Source organism: Halichoeres trimaculatus, unplaced genomic scaffold (genome assembly GCF_033239565.1).
Source record: "Halichoeres trimaculatus isolate MK-OKI-2021-1 unplaced genomic scaffold, fHalTri1.1 fHalTri1_scaffold_1, whole genome shotgun sequence".
Taxonomy (NCBI): Eukaryota; Metazoa; Chordata; class Actinopteri; order Labriformes; family Labridae; genus Halichoeres; species Halichoeres trimaculatus.
Genome location: NW_027437179.1, coordinates 34,360,972 through 34,374,171, shown reverse-complemented (window position 1 = coordinate 34,374,171; position 13,200 = coordinate 34,360,972). Strand labels below are relative to the sequence as shown.

The 13,200-nt window shown below is 39.3% G+C and overlaps 1 protein-coding gene across 1 annotated transcript; it reads right to left on the bottom strand.

Annotated features, from left to right (window-relative positions):
* Window positions 1–495: 495 nt before the first annotated feature.
* nudt3b (nudix (nucleoside diphosphate linked moiety X)-type motif 3b) lies at window positions 496–12,647 on the bottom strand. The gene is made up of 5 exons (XM_074675521.1): window positions 12,351–12,647; window positions 10,372–10,482; window positions 4,957–5,001; window positions 4,769–4,853; window positions 496–4,483 (listed from the first exon to the last, which is right to left on the bottom strand). The coding sequence occupies exons 1-5, from the start codon at window positions 12,447–12,449 to the stop codon at window positions 4,287–4,289; spliced, it is 537 nt and encodes a 178-aa protein (XP_074531622.1). The 5' UTR covers window positions 12,450–12,647; the 3' UTR covers window positions 496–4,286.
* Window positions 12,648–13,200: the final 553 nt, after the last annotated feature.

Below are 13,200 nucleotides of genomic sequence, written 5' to 3'. Positions count from 1 at the left end.
TGTACTCAATGAAGAGAAATCTGTGGCTTGGCTTTAACATCGCAAGCAGTAAAGTTTGGAAACTTCTGTTCTATAGTGTGCCACCTACATCATACAGGATTTTTTTTTCCCCCTGTCAACATTTACCAAACCACAACTTAAGAGTTCTATAGACATTAAAAACTTTGCAAAGAGGCCCAATTTTCCAGCGCATGCTATGCCTTCTGTTTTTAAATGTTTCCAGGAAGCATATCACCACAGTTAGATTTCTGCCAGATGGAGCAGCTTCTGTCCCACAGACATTAAAAACACAAAGTTTTTAATGCAGCTTCATCAAGTCTTCAGATTGCTCCATATAAATCTTTTAAAACATGAAATGCTAATGATTGCCTCTATCAGGAGTAGTGTACACTTGAAGTTCATAGGGTGCGTCTATGACTTTACACAAAGATTGTTAAAGCAAGAGTTCCATAGAAATCTCCCCTCCTTTGAACACAATCACACAGGTCCAAATGTGAAATACTGGTGTTTATTTGTTGGCACATTTATATTACAATCTTCAGTCTTCTCGTACTGGATTTAATTCCACAGTCCCAAATGACAAAAGAGAGGAAAAGAAAAGTCCAGTGACACAAACACCTCAAAGAACACTTTCTTCAAGGCTGAGGTCAACGGTTAGAAGTGCACATTTGTTGACTTTGTTACTCAAATGCAAGTATTTGGGGTTATCTTTTACAGCTTTTTACATCAGTTTATAATCACTTGAATAAAAGTCATTCAGTTGCCAAAGTGGTCACATGACCATAATGCTAAAGGAAACAGAATGGTACAATCCTCAGCGGCAAAGTGATGTGCTTTCAATATTTAGCTTTGGCCACAAGATGGGGCAATTTGTATTTTAACCATAACCTTTGGTAAAATAAAGGGGGTGATTTTCTGGGGCTGTTTTTTTAAATGTTTAACAGTTTTATCTAAATTTTAAAATTAACTTCACAAAGAGCCAATTATGACAGCAAGAATCTCCATGAAGAAGGGTTTAGCTCCATCACAACTCCACATCTGTGTGAAGATACTAGAATCCAAATTCCCCTCACTCACTTTACTGTTACAGCTGCCTGAATTTTAAACTACAATGAATTTGTTTATTTAAAAAAAAAAAAAGAGGGACAATAATCCGTATTGACCAAAGCCAAAGTGCATCCTCTGGCTGTTCGGTGCTGTGTTAGCTATATACATGACATTAGCTGTCAATAACACAACAGATGAAAGAAAAATAAAACAAAGAAAACATGGATGAAGAACAAGTGGTCATTAATGATTTAGTCACTGGCTGTTAACTTGTAGAAATCCTCCTCACATTCATTTTGACAGTACCTGTCACTCTCATCCAACCGTCAAGAGCAGATTAAATCCAATTTACAGTATTGGGACATTTTTTAATTAGTCTTTGTGTTGCAAACAAATTTCCATATTACTTTAACATGTCGATGATGACTAAAAGGTCTAGATCAACATGAAATATCATATGAATTGCCAGGTAGGGCATCATAAAGCAAGACTTTGGCCACCACACCTTTCCAATGTACAGTAATAAAGTCTGCAAAGGAGACTTCACTCTTCATTCAGACAACCGTCAGAGAAAGAGCAACAAGTTTTCATTTATAGATTTCAATCTAAGCAGTGTGTCTACAGCCTGATCTGCTGGCAGAAGTTCACCAGCCCCAGAGAAATACATGAAGACCATTAATTTAGACAACCGCTGAAATCACCAAAGAGACGTGATGCCCCCTTCTCTAGGTCAGCATTTGATCCACTCGCTGTCAGCTCTGAGACTTCATTCAAACAAGTTTCTGTCCAACTGAATCATGACACTGTCGTTTTCTGTCCACGCTCAAATTACAATTATAACCTGCCCAGAACTACAGAAATCTTTGAGTTCTTTGTCATTTTAACCAAAATACTATTTTGATTTACTCTGGGAGTTCAAAAACTAAAACTCCCAGCAGTTAGGAGCTAGCTGGTTAATGTTGGGTAGCATTCAGTAGGTGAGGAACAGGTATATACAAAAAACTGTGGCTATTTGATTTGAAAAGAGTATGCTAGATCTAAAACAAAAGTATTCTTCTCTATATTGCTATTGTTGGAGACAGAAATCCAAACTCTTGTACGCATACAAGTTAACATTGGTCGAGGCCAATGTCAAAAACTGGGGAAAAAGAAAAGTGAATACTGGACCCAAAAAATCATTGGTGCCAGAATAAGACAAAAATAATAGTACAGTTAAGTGTTACAAGAATATTTTTAATTGTAGTGTCAAACAAAAATATCTAAATGACATGTAGAGAAGATACTGTCAGCCTTTACCACAAAGCGTTATGCACAGCTCATCTCTGCCTCTGAAAAGTATTACAGGAATAAACAAGGACAGAAAACCACCGTTTGATGGCTAGAAACTGATAAAGAGCTCTCAGGAATGCTGACAGAAAAGTGGAACAACTGCTTGCCAGAGAAAGGACGTCAGGTCTTAGTATTTTATTTTAAATCTGGTTTCCCAGATTACAGCCACAGTAAAGTCTTCACTAGGCTGAAGGGGAGAAAGATACAGTAATTTATAACCATTACATTTTTGTGTAGAAAACTAAGTGGAGGAATTAAGAATTTTACATTAATGTTAGGCTCTTCACCATCACTTTAAGCCACAGCGCTTGTTCTTAAGCCTCAGATGTACTGCATACCGCCCTCTATAGACACTTCCTCACAGCTCCAGAGCCAACGCTTTGAGTTCTATCAGTTCAGCCTCAGGTGAAATGACATGTACGTCTACAGATGTGTAAGAGGTGTTCTGTCATTTGTACTCTCACCTTTGATCTATACAGAAATAAACAATTTACAATAAAAACCTCTAACATGCTATCTACAGCGCCTCCAGTTTCACAGTATTGAGCCTGCTGCCTCTCGAGTGACGCAGCTCGGCTAGAGAGACTTTTGCCAGACGTTAGAGAGAAAAACAAAAAAAAAAGAACAAAAACTAGTATCCAAAAGCATTTTACATGTTAAAAATGAGGTCTCAAACTGTACAAGGCTTGTTTGTTCTGCATCTTGCCAAAGACAGCATTATAGATTCCATTACTTTCAATGTCAAGCAGGTGTTTCGAGTGTTTTTGGGGATGCAGATTAAATACTAAAGGAAGGGTAAAAAAAAGAAAAAAAAATCATGACTGTAATGAAAAAGTGCTTGCTAAAGTCACCTGTGCTATATTACGAACACAATGTAAACAAATGGTTTGAACCAAACTGAATGTGAGGAGTAAAATATGAAAACGGGTTTTAATAACTTAAGTGATATGTATTGAATTCTGAAATTACAAGTCTATGATTTTGAAATTTACTAATCCTAACCTCTCAGTATGTGGAGGAAGACTTTGCAGTCAGTCACAAAAGAAAGCATTTGAAAAAGGAAACAAAAAGGGAAAAAGAAGGTAAAGACACTGAGGAGAAAGGTGGTTCATTTTTCGTTGTAGACTGACATTCGTTCACTCCCTTCACTGCGTATAACCTCGAACTGAGAGTGAAACCTGTAGTGCTTGGCTAACTTCCCTGTTGAGAGAAGCACACTTGACACTTGAAATTGAAAGATTAGAAAGGGGCCGTATCCTTCCTATTAAAGCGACATCACCAACCACAATAAGGATCAAAATGAGGAGAACCCAAACCTTACCACGAGTCCGTTGAACAGTCAGCATCAGGTCACTCGAGTGAGTGAGACACAACAAAACAGTCCTCATGCAAGACAAGTCACTTCCCACAATTCTGTTCATTCAGATACAGACATTTCCTAACCGTATTAACAAGGGGAGGGGAGTACACTAATGGGCACATTCATTCACAGAAAATAGAAATAAAAATGGAGGAAACGTTTTAAAAGACCACCAAAAGCCTTCAGCTTAAGCACTAAGTATACACTTTTACATTACAACAGTAAAAAGTAGTTCTTGCATTCAATAAACACCACGCTAAGGGCGCGTTAAGGAAAGAGAATGAGGAGAGCGAGGGGACATTTCATGCAGTTGTCAGTAAAAAGAAACAAAAGAGAGGGGTCAAAAATTACAGTTACATTTACAAAGTGTTTCAGACTATTCACCCGACACTTGTCATCAAGTCTGTGCCACAGCTCTGGCACAAAGGAGTTGGCAAGGCAAACCATGTTATTGAGACAAAAAAAAGAACATAAAGAGAGAAGAGAAATGACACAAGTAAGAGCGCAAGTGGTGGCGAAAGCTCCGGGGGTGTCAGAGATGTGGTTTTAGTTATCTGATACCCGAGACAGAGCTCTGATTGATGCTGTAGGTAGGGGACAGATCCCCACCTATCGTGGCCACCAAAGGTGTTCCGTTACTGGTCAGGCAACTCTCCTGGAGAGCCTCGAAGTAGGTGGCCTGCACAGGCTTGTGACACTGCAACACTTGTATGGCATCGTCTATTTTAAACCATTCCCTTTTTCTCCCTGTGGACAGAACAAGACACCAGCGCAGGGCGAGTTAAAACTTGTGGGAGATAACACAAAGGACATTACAAACACATTACAGGAAATAGGTTTTGGCTAATTAGCAGTTCTGTTCTGAGCAGAAACAAAGCTGGTGTTATAATCTCCTCCAACAAACATGCTGAACGGTAAAAATGCAAAGGCCTGGGATCCAAAGATACAGCTGCAGAGGGAGAGCATGTGACTGCCTGAGAACTTTGTCCGTATGATCCACATTATGACGAGTAAACAAAGTCAGAGCATTACCAATGTTGACCGAGTCCTCCCAGTCCTCCAGCACCTCTGTGACGATAAGAACGTAGACGTAGGTTCTGTGTTTCCTCTCTTGGTTCTGTACAGAAGGCAAATGATCATAATTTAAATTCTCACTCAGTAAACAGCCGACCAGTATGCTGGCATATGAAGAGCAATTTAAAAAAGCAAACAAGTATCACCTCGAATACTCCAACTAAGCGACCTAGAGTCCCCTTCACACCGGCCTGGAAAGTACAGAAAAAGATTAAAATGCTTGAAATGACCACAAAGCAACAACATGGACATTTGAAGGGTTTTCTTCAATACTAAAGGGACGAAGGGAGGATAGTATGAAACACAACACCTTAACGATGTGATGTTGTCCCACAGCCTGACATTAAACCACATTAGTAAACCTTGTACTGAGCTTTGTTGAGGCAGTATTTTGGAAATGTTGGCTCGTGTTTTGCATTGCAGTGGATTACATTACATCATAAGATTGCTTTTATCCCCTACAAATTCACTCTGTAATTCCTGGGTTCTTTCTGAATCCTCCAAATAACACAGGAGTAAAGCCTTTACAAAAACAGTCTCACTTGATTTGACCAGAAGCTAAAGCCGTGTCTCCCACACACACTGGACTTTTCACTTTGGTGCAGTGTTTTCAACTCCATCCCAGAGTAAGAAGAAATGTGTTTAGAGGCATTTTGGTTTCTATAGTGGATGGATCCATTTTTCTTTTTTACTTTTATGAAAAAAAATGTAAATCAAAATGTTGCTACAGTTTACTAGACCCTCTCTTTTTTTTTAAACTCTGGTTTAGTTTGTCTTTTTTTATTCAAAAAAGTGGATGGGAAATAAAACAGTCAACTGACAATTTATTAGCTGAGCACTCAAAATCTTTGTTCTGTAAAACAAAAATTAAGGAAAAAACAATAAATCAACATTTCTTAATTAATTTTTCATCATAAACAAATAAAGTCAGCCATGTGAACTTTTAACAACAAATTGCATGTGTTGCAAGTTTACCTGCTCTAAAGAGTGGGAACAAGTGTAAGCTTATCTAGTCCCTCCCGTTTTATCACCACATTCTTGAGTCAGGTTCTTTAATTTATCCATTGTTATGGTGTTAACAACATCAATCATCTGCTCTAGAATAAAACTACTTATAATATACTGACTACAATATATTGCGTACAGAAAAGCTCCCAACCATAGACTATTCTGTTTACAAATCAGTCAACTTGCGTTTCTGCCTTAAATACAACTAGAGGTGGAACTAAAAGTGAAAAAAAAGAGAAAAAAATAATTTTAAAAGAGCAACCTGATGACTGATTATTGGAAAGAGCAGAATTCTTAAGTTACAAAATGAGAAATACAAGGCCGTCACTTTAGACTTTAGCGCACAGAGATGGGCATATTTCTAAACTTGGCAAAAAAAAAAACAGTCAATCTGTGTTTGGTTGATTAATTCCTTGTTGTAGCAATGCTACTTGGCATTCAACACAATAATGTTGAAAGCCCATTATTTCCTTTGAAATGGTGCCACATTTCTGGTATGAGAAGAAGATCTGAGTATGTGGGTTGCACCCATAAAAAGTTTGCCAGATCTTCTCTGCCAATGCCAAACAGCTGGTTCTGCCTCTGTTTGGTGTTGTTTTGTAAATGAGGTGGTTGAAATCTCAAGAATAAAAAGGTATGTTAGCAATTCAACAATTTATTTATGTAACAAACAGTAAGTTAAAGTTATCAAGAAAAAAAAAAACACTCGTCAGATGATCAGGCAATGAAAACACATTTAACATCCTGGGTCTGTAAAACACAGGTTAACACCTCTGAGCTACTGCAGCTTTTATTTACTGTCACATAGTGACAACCACTCCAATAAGTGTTCTGGGTTTCACTTCAGGTGATGGGGTCAAATAAAATAGAACATCTTCCTGGCAAGTCACTGGAACTCCTTACACGAACCTCAATCCAAACTCAGAGATGAAAACTTGATCAGACTCCTCGTTACATGTTACATCTGTTAATAAAAATAATCTGTAAGTTATATCTCGACTCCCAGAGGTGAGCAGCAGGTCAGGTTTAGATACAGAGCCAGGGCACTTGCTGATATCTTTACAGCTTCTTCTTCAGGTTCGCGTTTCAGTCTATAAATAAGTGTTGACTGCACACACAGTGCCAGGGATTCAGTTTTGAACTCTTTAGGCCTTTAGCAAGATCATTTGTAAAAGACCAAGTTCACCAAAACCTTAACCTGTGCCAAGGGGTGAAGCAATAGGCCAAAAGTCAATCTGTGTGTTTTTGACTAGATAGAAGCTGTTTCCCAGCTCGAGCAGTCCTGTAACTGAAGACAAGTGGGCATCGTTTTGGAAGAGGACGTACAGCATTGAGGCAAAATTTCATCTTATGCAACACTATCTTGTGTCTTTTTTTATGCCAATCAAAGCTGAAATACGAGCGGTGAGCATGAGGCGAGGTTGTGGACAGTCGATTGAAACAGGAACTCTGGGTAACCTTTGGCCTGCTCCAGAGCGCTCTGTCTGGACTCTCATCCCTGACAAGACTCTAAACCAATAAGCATAAGCGATCACCCACCGCTCATATAGTCATCAGAATAAGCTCACGAGGATTAGAATATGTGCTGTTACACCACCGTCCAATAAGAGGCTTAAGGGCCGAGAGTGGGCAGTGGTGCATTAAAGTCAACACAAACTTTCTCAAAGTGGCCTTTTGGTACTTTTAACAAACCTCCATAGTGACCCGACTTTGTGTTTGACCCTGTGGAAATGTGTTGGCAGCCAACAGCGTCCTGCAATCACTGCCTAAGCTACCAAACAGCAGCAGCCAGGATAAGGGATGATATCAGCATCCGTCTGTGTGATGGATCACACACAGAGAATGGGCTCTCTGTGCTCGGTGACCCGCCAAGAGCTGACAGCCGGGTGGGATTCAGTGTCTTCACAGCCCTGTCACCTCTCTGATCAAAATGCCGAAGCAATGACTGCCATGTATACAAGAGGGATACGGATTTAATGGATGAATATGGGCAGCATGAGGACAGTGATTTCATAAAGGGTCAAAACATTTCAGCAAGTTAGCTGACCTTTCCCGAAAGCAGAGATGATCTGGTTGTAATGTTTCCTTCCTGATACAAGTAAATAAATATGTCACTCATCTATTTTACAACACAGGTTCTTAATGTTTGTCTGATTGAGGTCCAAACATTATTAATACCATTAAAGGCAATGCTTTGTCCAATTAAAGTGCCTGTGGGAGTTAGTTTACATTCAATCCTGACCCCTGCCAAACCATCTGTATTTATTCACAAATAACAAGAAACAATTCAGCCACGACAACAGCTAAAAATTAAAAAGCTGTACTCTTAATTTAAAGACAGCTTTCCTTAGGATGTCCCAATCAACTTTTTGGCCCCCCTGATTTTTAAATGCTGAGTATATGCAATTCCATTTCAAGGTCTGATTCTTGTACTTGCAAAGATAGCAGAGCTAAACACCATTCAGGTTTGGAAAATTAACTGAAAGATATCTTCAGCTTATCAATTTTTCACCTAGTCCATTTACATTCAGGCAGCAATCCGACTAAGGCCATAGCTCAATAGGAAAGTCACGGCAGGGGATCTTGTCTGCCTTGAGAAATGTTGACAGAGGGAGTGAGGGAAAGAGTATCTAGGTGAGTCAGTCTAGCTATACTTTGTCTGATTGGGCTAGATAATAAACTCCAGAGAAAGCAAATACCTGAATGGTCTACCTCAAAGATGAGCTGGTTGTCAAAAGCAATGAATTCAAAGACCTCTCCAGTCATTCTTTAGGTTTTTTTGCTCTCTTTTTAAAGTCAAGAGTTTGTTGGTTTGGCACAGCAGCCTGTTGCTTTAATGAACTTGCTCTATACTTTTGCACATTTGGTTCTTGGATGTTGTATCATTCTGGGTTCACCCAATTATACTCAAAAAGAAAGTAATTATTAAAACATCAACTTGGAAATTGGAGCTACAACTTAACTTAATTACAAAAAAACCTGTGCAGACACAGGGACCAAAGACAAAAACAAATACCAAATGAGGGTTGGTTACAGTAGTAATCAATGCAGATACTACAGCTACTACCTCAGGAAATAATCATATTGCATATATTGCACAAGGCTGTTGGACTGTTTCACTTTTAATTTTAAGTATTTCCACACTGCTGACATTTTAGCCAAGGGGTTGCTAATTCTGACAGGCTGCAAATTTTGGTTGGTATGAATGATCAGGGTGGGAAGTGCACTTTAAAGTGTCGATCCCCGATCAGATTGGCTCTGAGCAGTTAAAATCAGGATTGAGACATTCTCAGTTCTGTTCTTGTTTAATGGCCAATATGATTTAAACCCTTTCAAAAACATGATCAGATACCAAAAAACTTCATATCATCTGTTTTGACACTTAGTCTCAACTGAAATATATCAAGTTAAAAAGTCCAGCAAAGTCCAGCAAGAGCGTGGGAGTATGCTTTTCTTCTGAGAAACTGCTTCACTCAAGCCGTGTACCAGCTTTGATGACTGGATCAGTTTCTTTGTGAGAGCCGTAGACCCATAACAACTTAAATAGACGTGTTTTGAATCAATTATTTCCCAGAAAAAAACTTTAAGAACACAAAACACTGAGGAAACCTAACATAAAAACAATGACACACTCTGAACTTTTGTGTTGCCAAAGCAACGGATAAAGACTATTTTCAACCCAACAAAGGTAACACTCTCTGCTCCATCACTTGATCATCACTTGATAAATAACCTTAAGTCACTTCTACACTGCTGTAAAACAATGGTTTCTTGTTTCAGCCGTAGATATTATGGTGACAGCACGTCACAACTTAGAATATTGTTTGGAAGCAGTGAAGAAGAAATGATTTCTGGTCAAACAAGTTGGCATTTTTTGGCTTACAGTACCCGATTGAGGACTGGCACTGATGGAGGAACAACTCCCTCTTAAAACACTAATCAACCACAAAGAGACACATTTGTTCTGCAAAAATGTGCCATCAAATTTTTTTTTTTTTTTAGTCATACAAAAAAGGTTAATTAAAATTTTAAAAAATGTACTGTACTTTATGGTTATCACAAGTGCTACGGTAAACAGCTGGGTAACCAGTGTTCAATCTCAGTGTGACCTCCTTTAGCACTGAAACACTGCTTTGTAACATGATGCTATGATACAGCTTACATGTTGCTAGGCTCTCTCTGTCTATCTGACTGTCCATGCATACAGAATGACTACACTGACGAAATGGGTTCTGAGAGCAAGGTATTAGGCCTGATGTTAAATACAGACATGATTTAATAGAAATGAAACACAATACATCTTAAAAGCCTTGCAGGAAACTGGAACCCATTCTCAGAAACAATATTCCTGGTTATGTACTAAGTCTAGAAAGGCATGTTTCACACCCATGTTTCGATTATGAGGGTCAAGGAAAGTTTACTACTGCACAGTATGCATAGGAATGCTCAACCGACAGCACCTGGCAGTCACAAGGACAAAAAAACAAAAATGCATCCCACAGTACCTGCTTAGAATAGAATATAATGATAATGCTTTAAGTTACAGTACCAACCTCTTCACAGACTTCTCGGGCTGCAGCAACATTGGGCTCCTCTTCCGGCTCCATTCCTCCTCCAGGAACTATCCATTTGTCAGGATGCCGACTACTGCTCACAAGCAACACCTAAAAAAACCCACACAAGTCCTGTTAGGCCTAACAGTCAAACACAATCATACTTGTTGACAGCAGGCAATAGTGCTTGTGTAATACCATTAAACAACTGTTTCTGCTTGAGAAAGGTTTTTAATGGTCTGTGTTGAAATCAAGAAGCAAGAAATATCATCAAGTTACCATCAGCTACTTCTTAACTATGGGGAAGCTATCAAGACTATCACAGCAGCAGAGTTTTCCAGCTGGGTGTTGTGTAAATGTGGTCAAGTCGCTGTGTGGTTGTAAGCAAATCAAACTATTTTGGAAATAGCTGGAATATGAGTCACTGAGTTTGTTTTTTTCCTTTCAAGTACAGGGAGTTTAAGTTGTCAACAAACACTTGGAGAAACTAAGCCCAGCTAAAGCTGATCTGGATAGAAAAAGTCCCTGGTCAAAGTTTGTAGCTACATGCAGGTCATACAGATGTAATTCTTGCACATCAAAAGTCCACAATCTAACCTTTACTTTTAACAGAGTGGGGAATTAGTTTAATCCGAAAACCTCCCCTTCTTTTTTAAAATGTCTTCACCACAAAGAAATCTTTGTATCTGCTGTTGACAGGGTATCAGCTTCCCAAATAACCCCAGATCCCAAGTAACCCTTTACAGGCTATGTTAGTGGTTTGTCATGGGAAGGCACACAAAAGTAGCAACTGGCTGACTAACAGTTTGATCTGATTAGACCAAATACATGGTGAAATTTGTTGACAACACACACCTACCATTTCACATTAAGCACAGTAGATGTTTCACATGTTGATAAAATTGATTTTAGGCTGTGAAGAACTAAACAATGATAAAAAAAAAAGTTACAAATGGCTCATTACATTTTCTCCTTATTCTTAATATATTTAAAATCTTGCTTCTTATTTTTGCTCTACTCCTGAGACTTACAGGATTTGTTTGGTTACTACTGGAATATAATGCTTTTTGGGACAGGACAGGTCAAGTATTGAACAAAACCCCCAAACACGCAAATAAAGCATTTCTCTTTTTTTTTTCATTTACAAAGACAACTGTGTGTTTGCATACCCCAAAAGACTGTGTTTGTGTCACGAGGATGAAACAAATGGACACTCAAACTGCTAAAGACATTTCGTCGAGAATGTGATTTTAGTTTTCTAAACAGACGTCAGTTTCAGTTTGAGCCTCTTTCTGTAGTACTTGATTTTCTTCGTCATTTTGAATTCCAATTAGGAATTTTCGTATTTTTTGTTTTCGTAATTTTGCTAGTTTTAATTGTTGATAGCGACTGGGTATTCCTCCAAGGTGTTTCTATCTTTTTTGCTAACATAGTTGAGAGCTGTGGCTACATATGTTTGGCTAGCAATACCAGTTATAATGAGCTATCACAACAAACGGTTACTTTTTTGCCACATTAATTGTAATACGGTCCACTACAAATCTCAACCCGTCACTCAAAACGGTTAAAAAAATGTGTCAATCCAGCCGTATTTGGTGATAGAGTCGCCGCTTCCACAGTCAGTCCCGTGGGCTGTGGTCGCTGGCCGAGAGCCGGCTGCCCACAGCAGCAACGCGGCTAAATAGCAAGCTAACATTAGCACTAGCGCGCGGCTAACAGAGAAGCCGAGGTTGCTACATGCACAGCTAAAGAGGCTTACATAACACCTGGGTAAGTACGAGCTCTTAACTATGATTCTAAGCACAAACATGGAAGACAATAGGCGGGCATATGACAAAGAGAAAGTCGTCATCTCTTACAGACATTTAACCGCCGCTGTGTTGACAGATGTAACGATTTACAGACGGAAAAGACACTGAAAGCATCAACACCTGCTAATGTTAGCATGGCCTGCCAGACAGCAACATCCCCGAACTCACCTCCTCTTCACTCTCGCTCCTGAAGCACAGACAGGCGGCCCGTTTCTTGTACCCATCCCCGTCGTACGTCCGGGTTTGATTTGACTTGAGCTTCATCATATCAGAGGGCACAAAAGTTCAAAGTACGGCTAAGTATACCTCTTCTAGTGATGATGGTTGTAGACGCAAAGTCCTCCTTGGGGGAACCTCGGCGTTTTACTTAAAAGAAATAACTTCTTCTTCGCTTCATTTTCACAAACCTAGGCACATCTACGGCACGGTCGCCATTACAAGGAGCCGCTACGCCCACGACGTAATTTAACCTTTAATAGCTCGGCGAGCGTAGGAAAAGAGCGCACAAGACGTTGGAGAATTGGGGCAACGGGTACGAGGAAAACGCAACACCACGTTCTGACTGGAGTGAGCCGGTGAAGGAAACTGGCACTTTTGGCTCCAACTAGCTTTTCACAGCCACTTGTTTGAGGCTCACAAGATTGAACGAGTTTATACCGCCGTACTTTGACTTATTCCAGTGAAAAATATAAAGAAAAATTGCTATTTAAAGCAGAAAATAGGTGAATGGCTGTTTTGCTGTTTCAGTTTCAGCACCGCTGGTAATGGACAGCGCCAGCACGGTTCTCATAATTGATATGGATTTAAATGTTGTCTCATGATACGTCAATTATACAAAAAATTGGAGCTATTACAGCTAGTTGATTAACAGACGGGCACATACTACACAACCTACCTATATGAAATAATTTTGTAAGCAATTACCCCCTCCCCAAAATCAGTGATTTTACCTCCTGAAATGTGGGATTTAATGGTAAAACGGGCTTATTTAACAAGTTGAGTACCTCAACTTGTGGTG

Coding starts and splice junctions, on each gene's coding strand:
- nudt3b (XM_074675521.1), bottom strand. CDS start 12,449: ATGATGAAGCTCAAGTCAAATCAAACCCGGACGTACGACGGGGATGGG. Junction 5,002..10,371: donor CCCGAGAAGTCTGTGAAGAG/GTTGGTACTGTA, acceptor TGTACTTTCCAG/GCCGGTGTGAAGGGGACTCT. Junction 4,854..4,956: donor GCTTAGTTGGAGTATTCGAG/GTGATACTTGTT, acceptor CCTTCTGTACAG/AACCAAGAGAGGAAACACAG.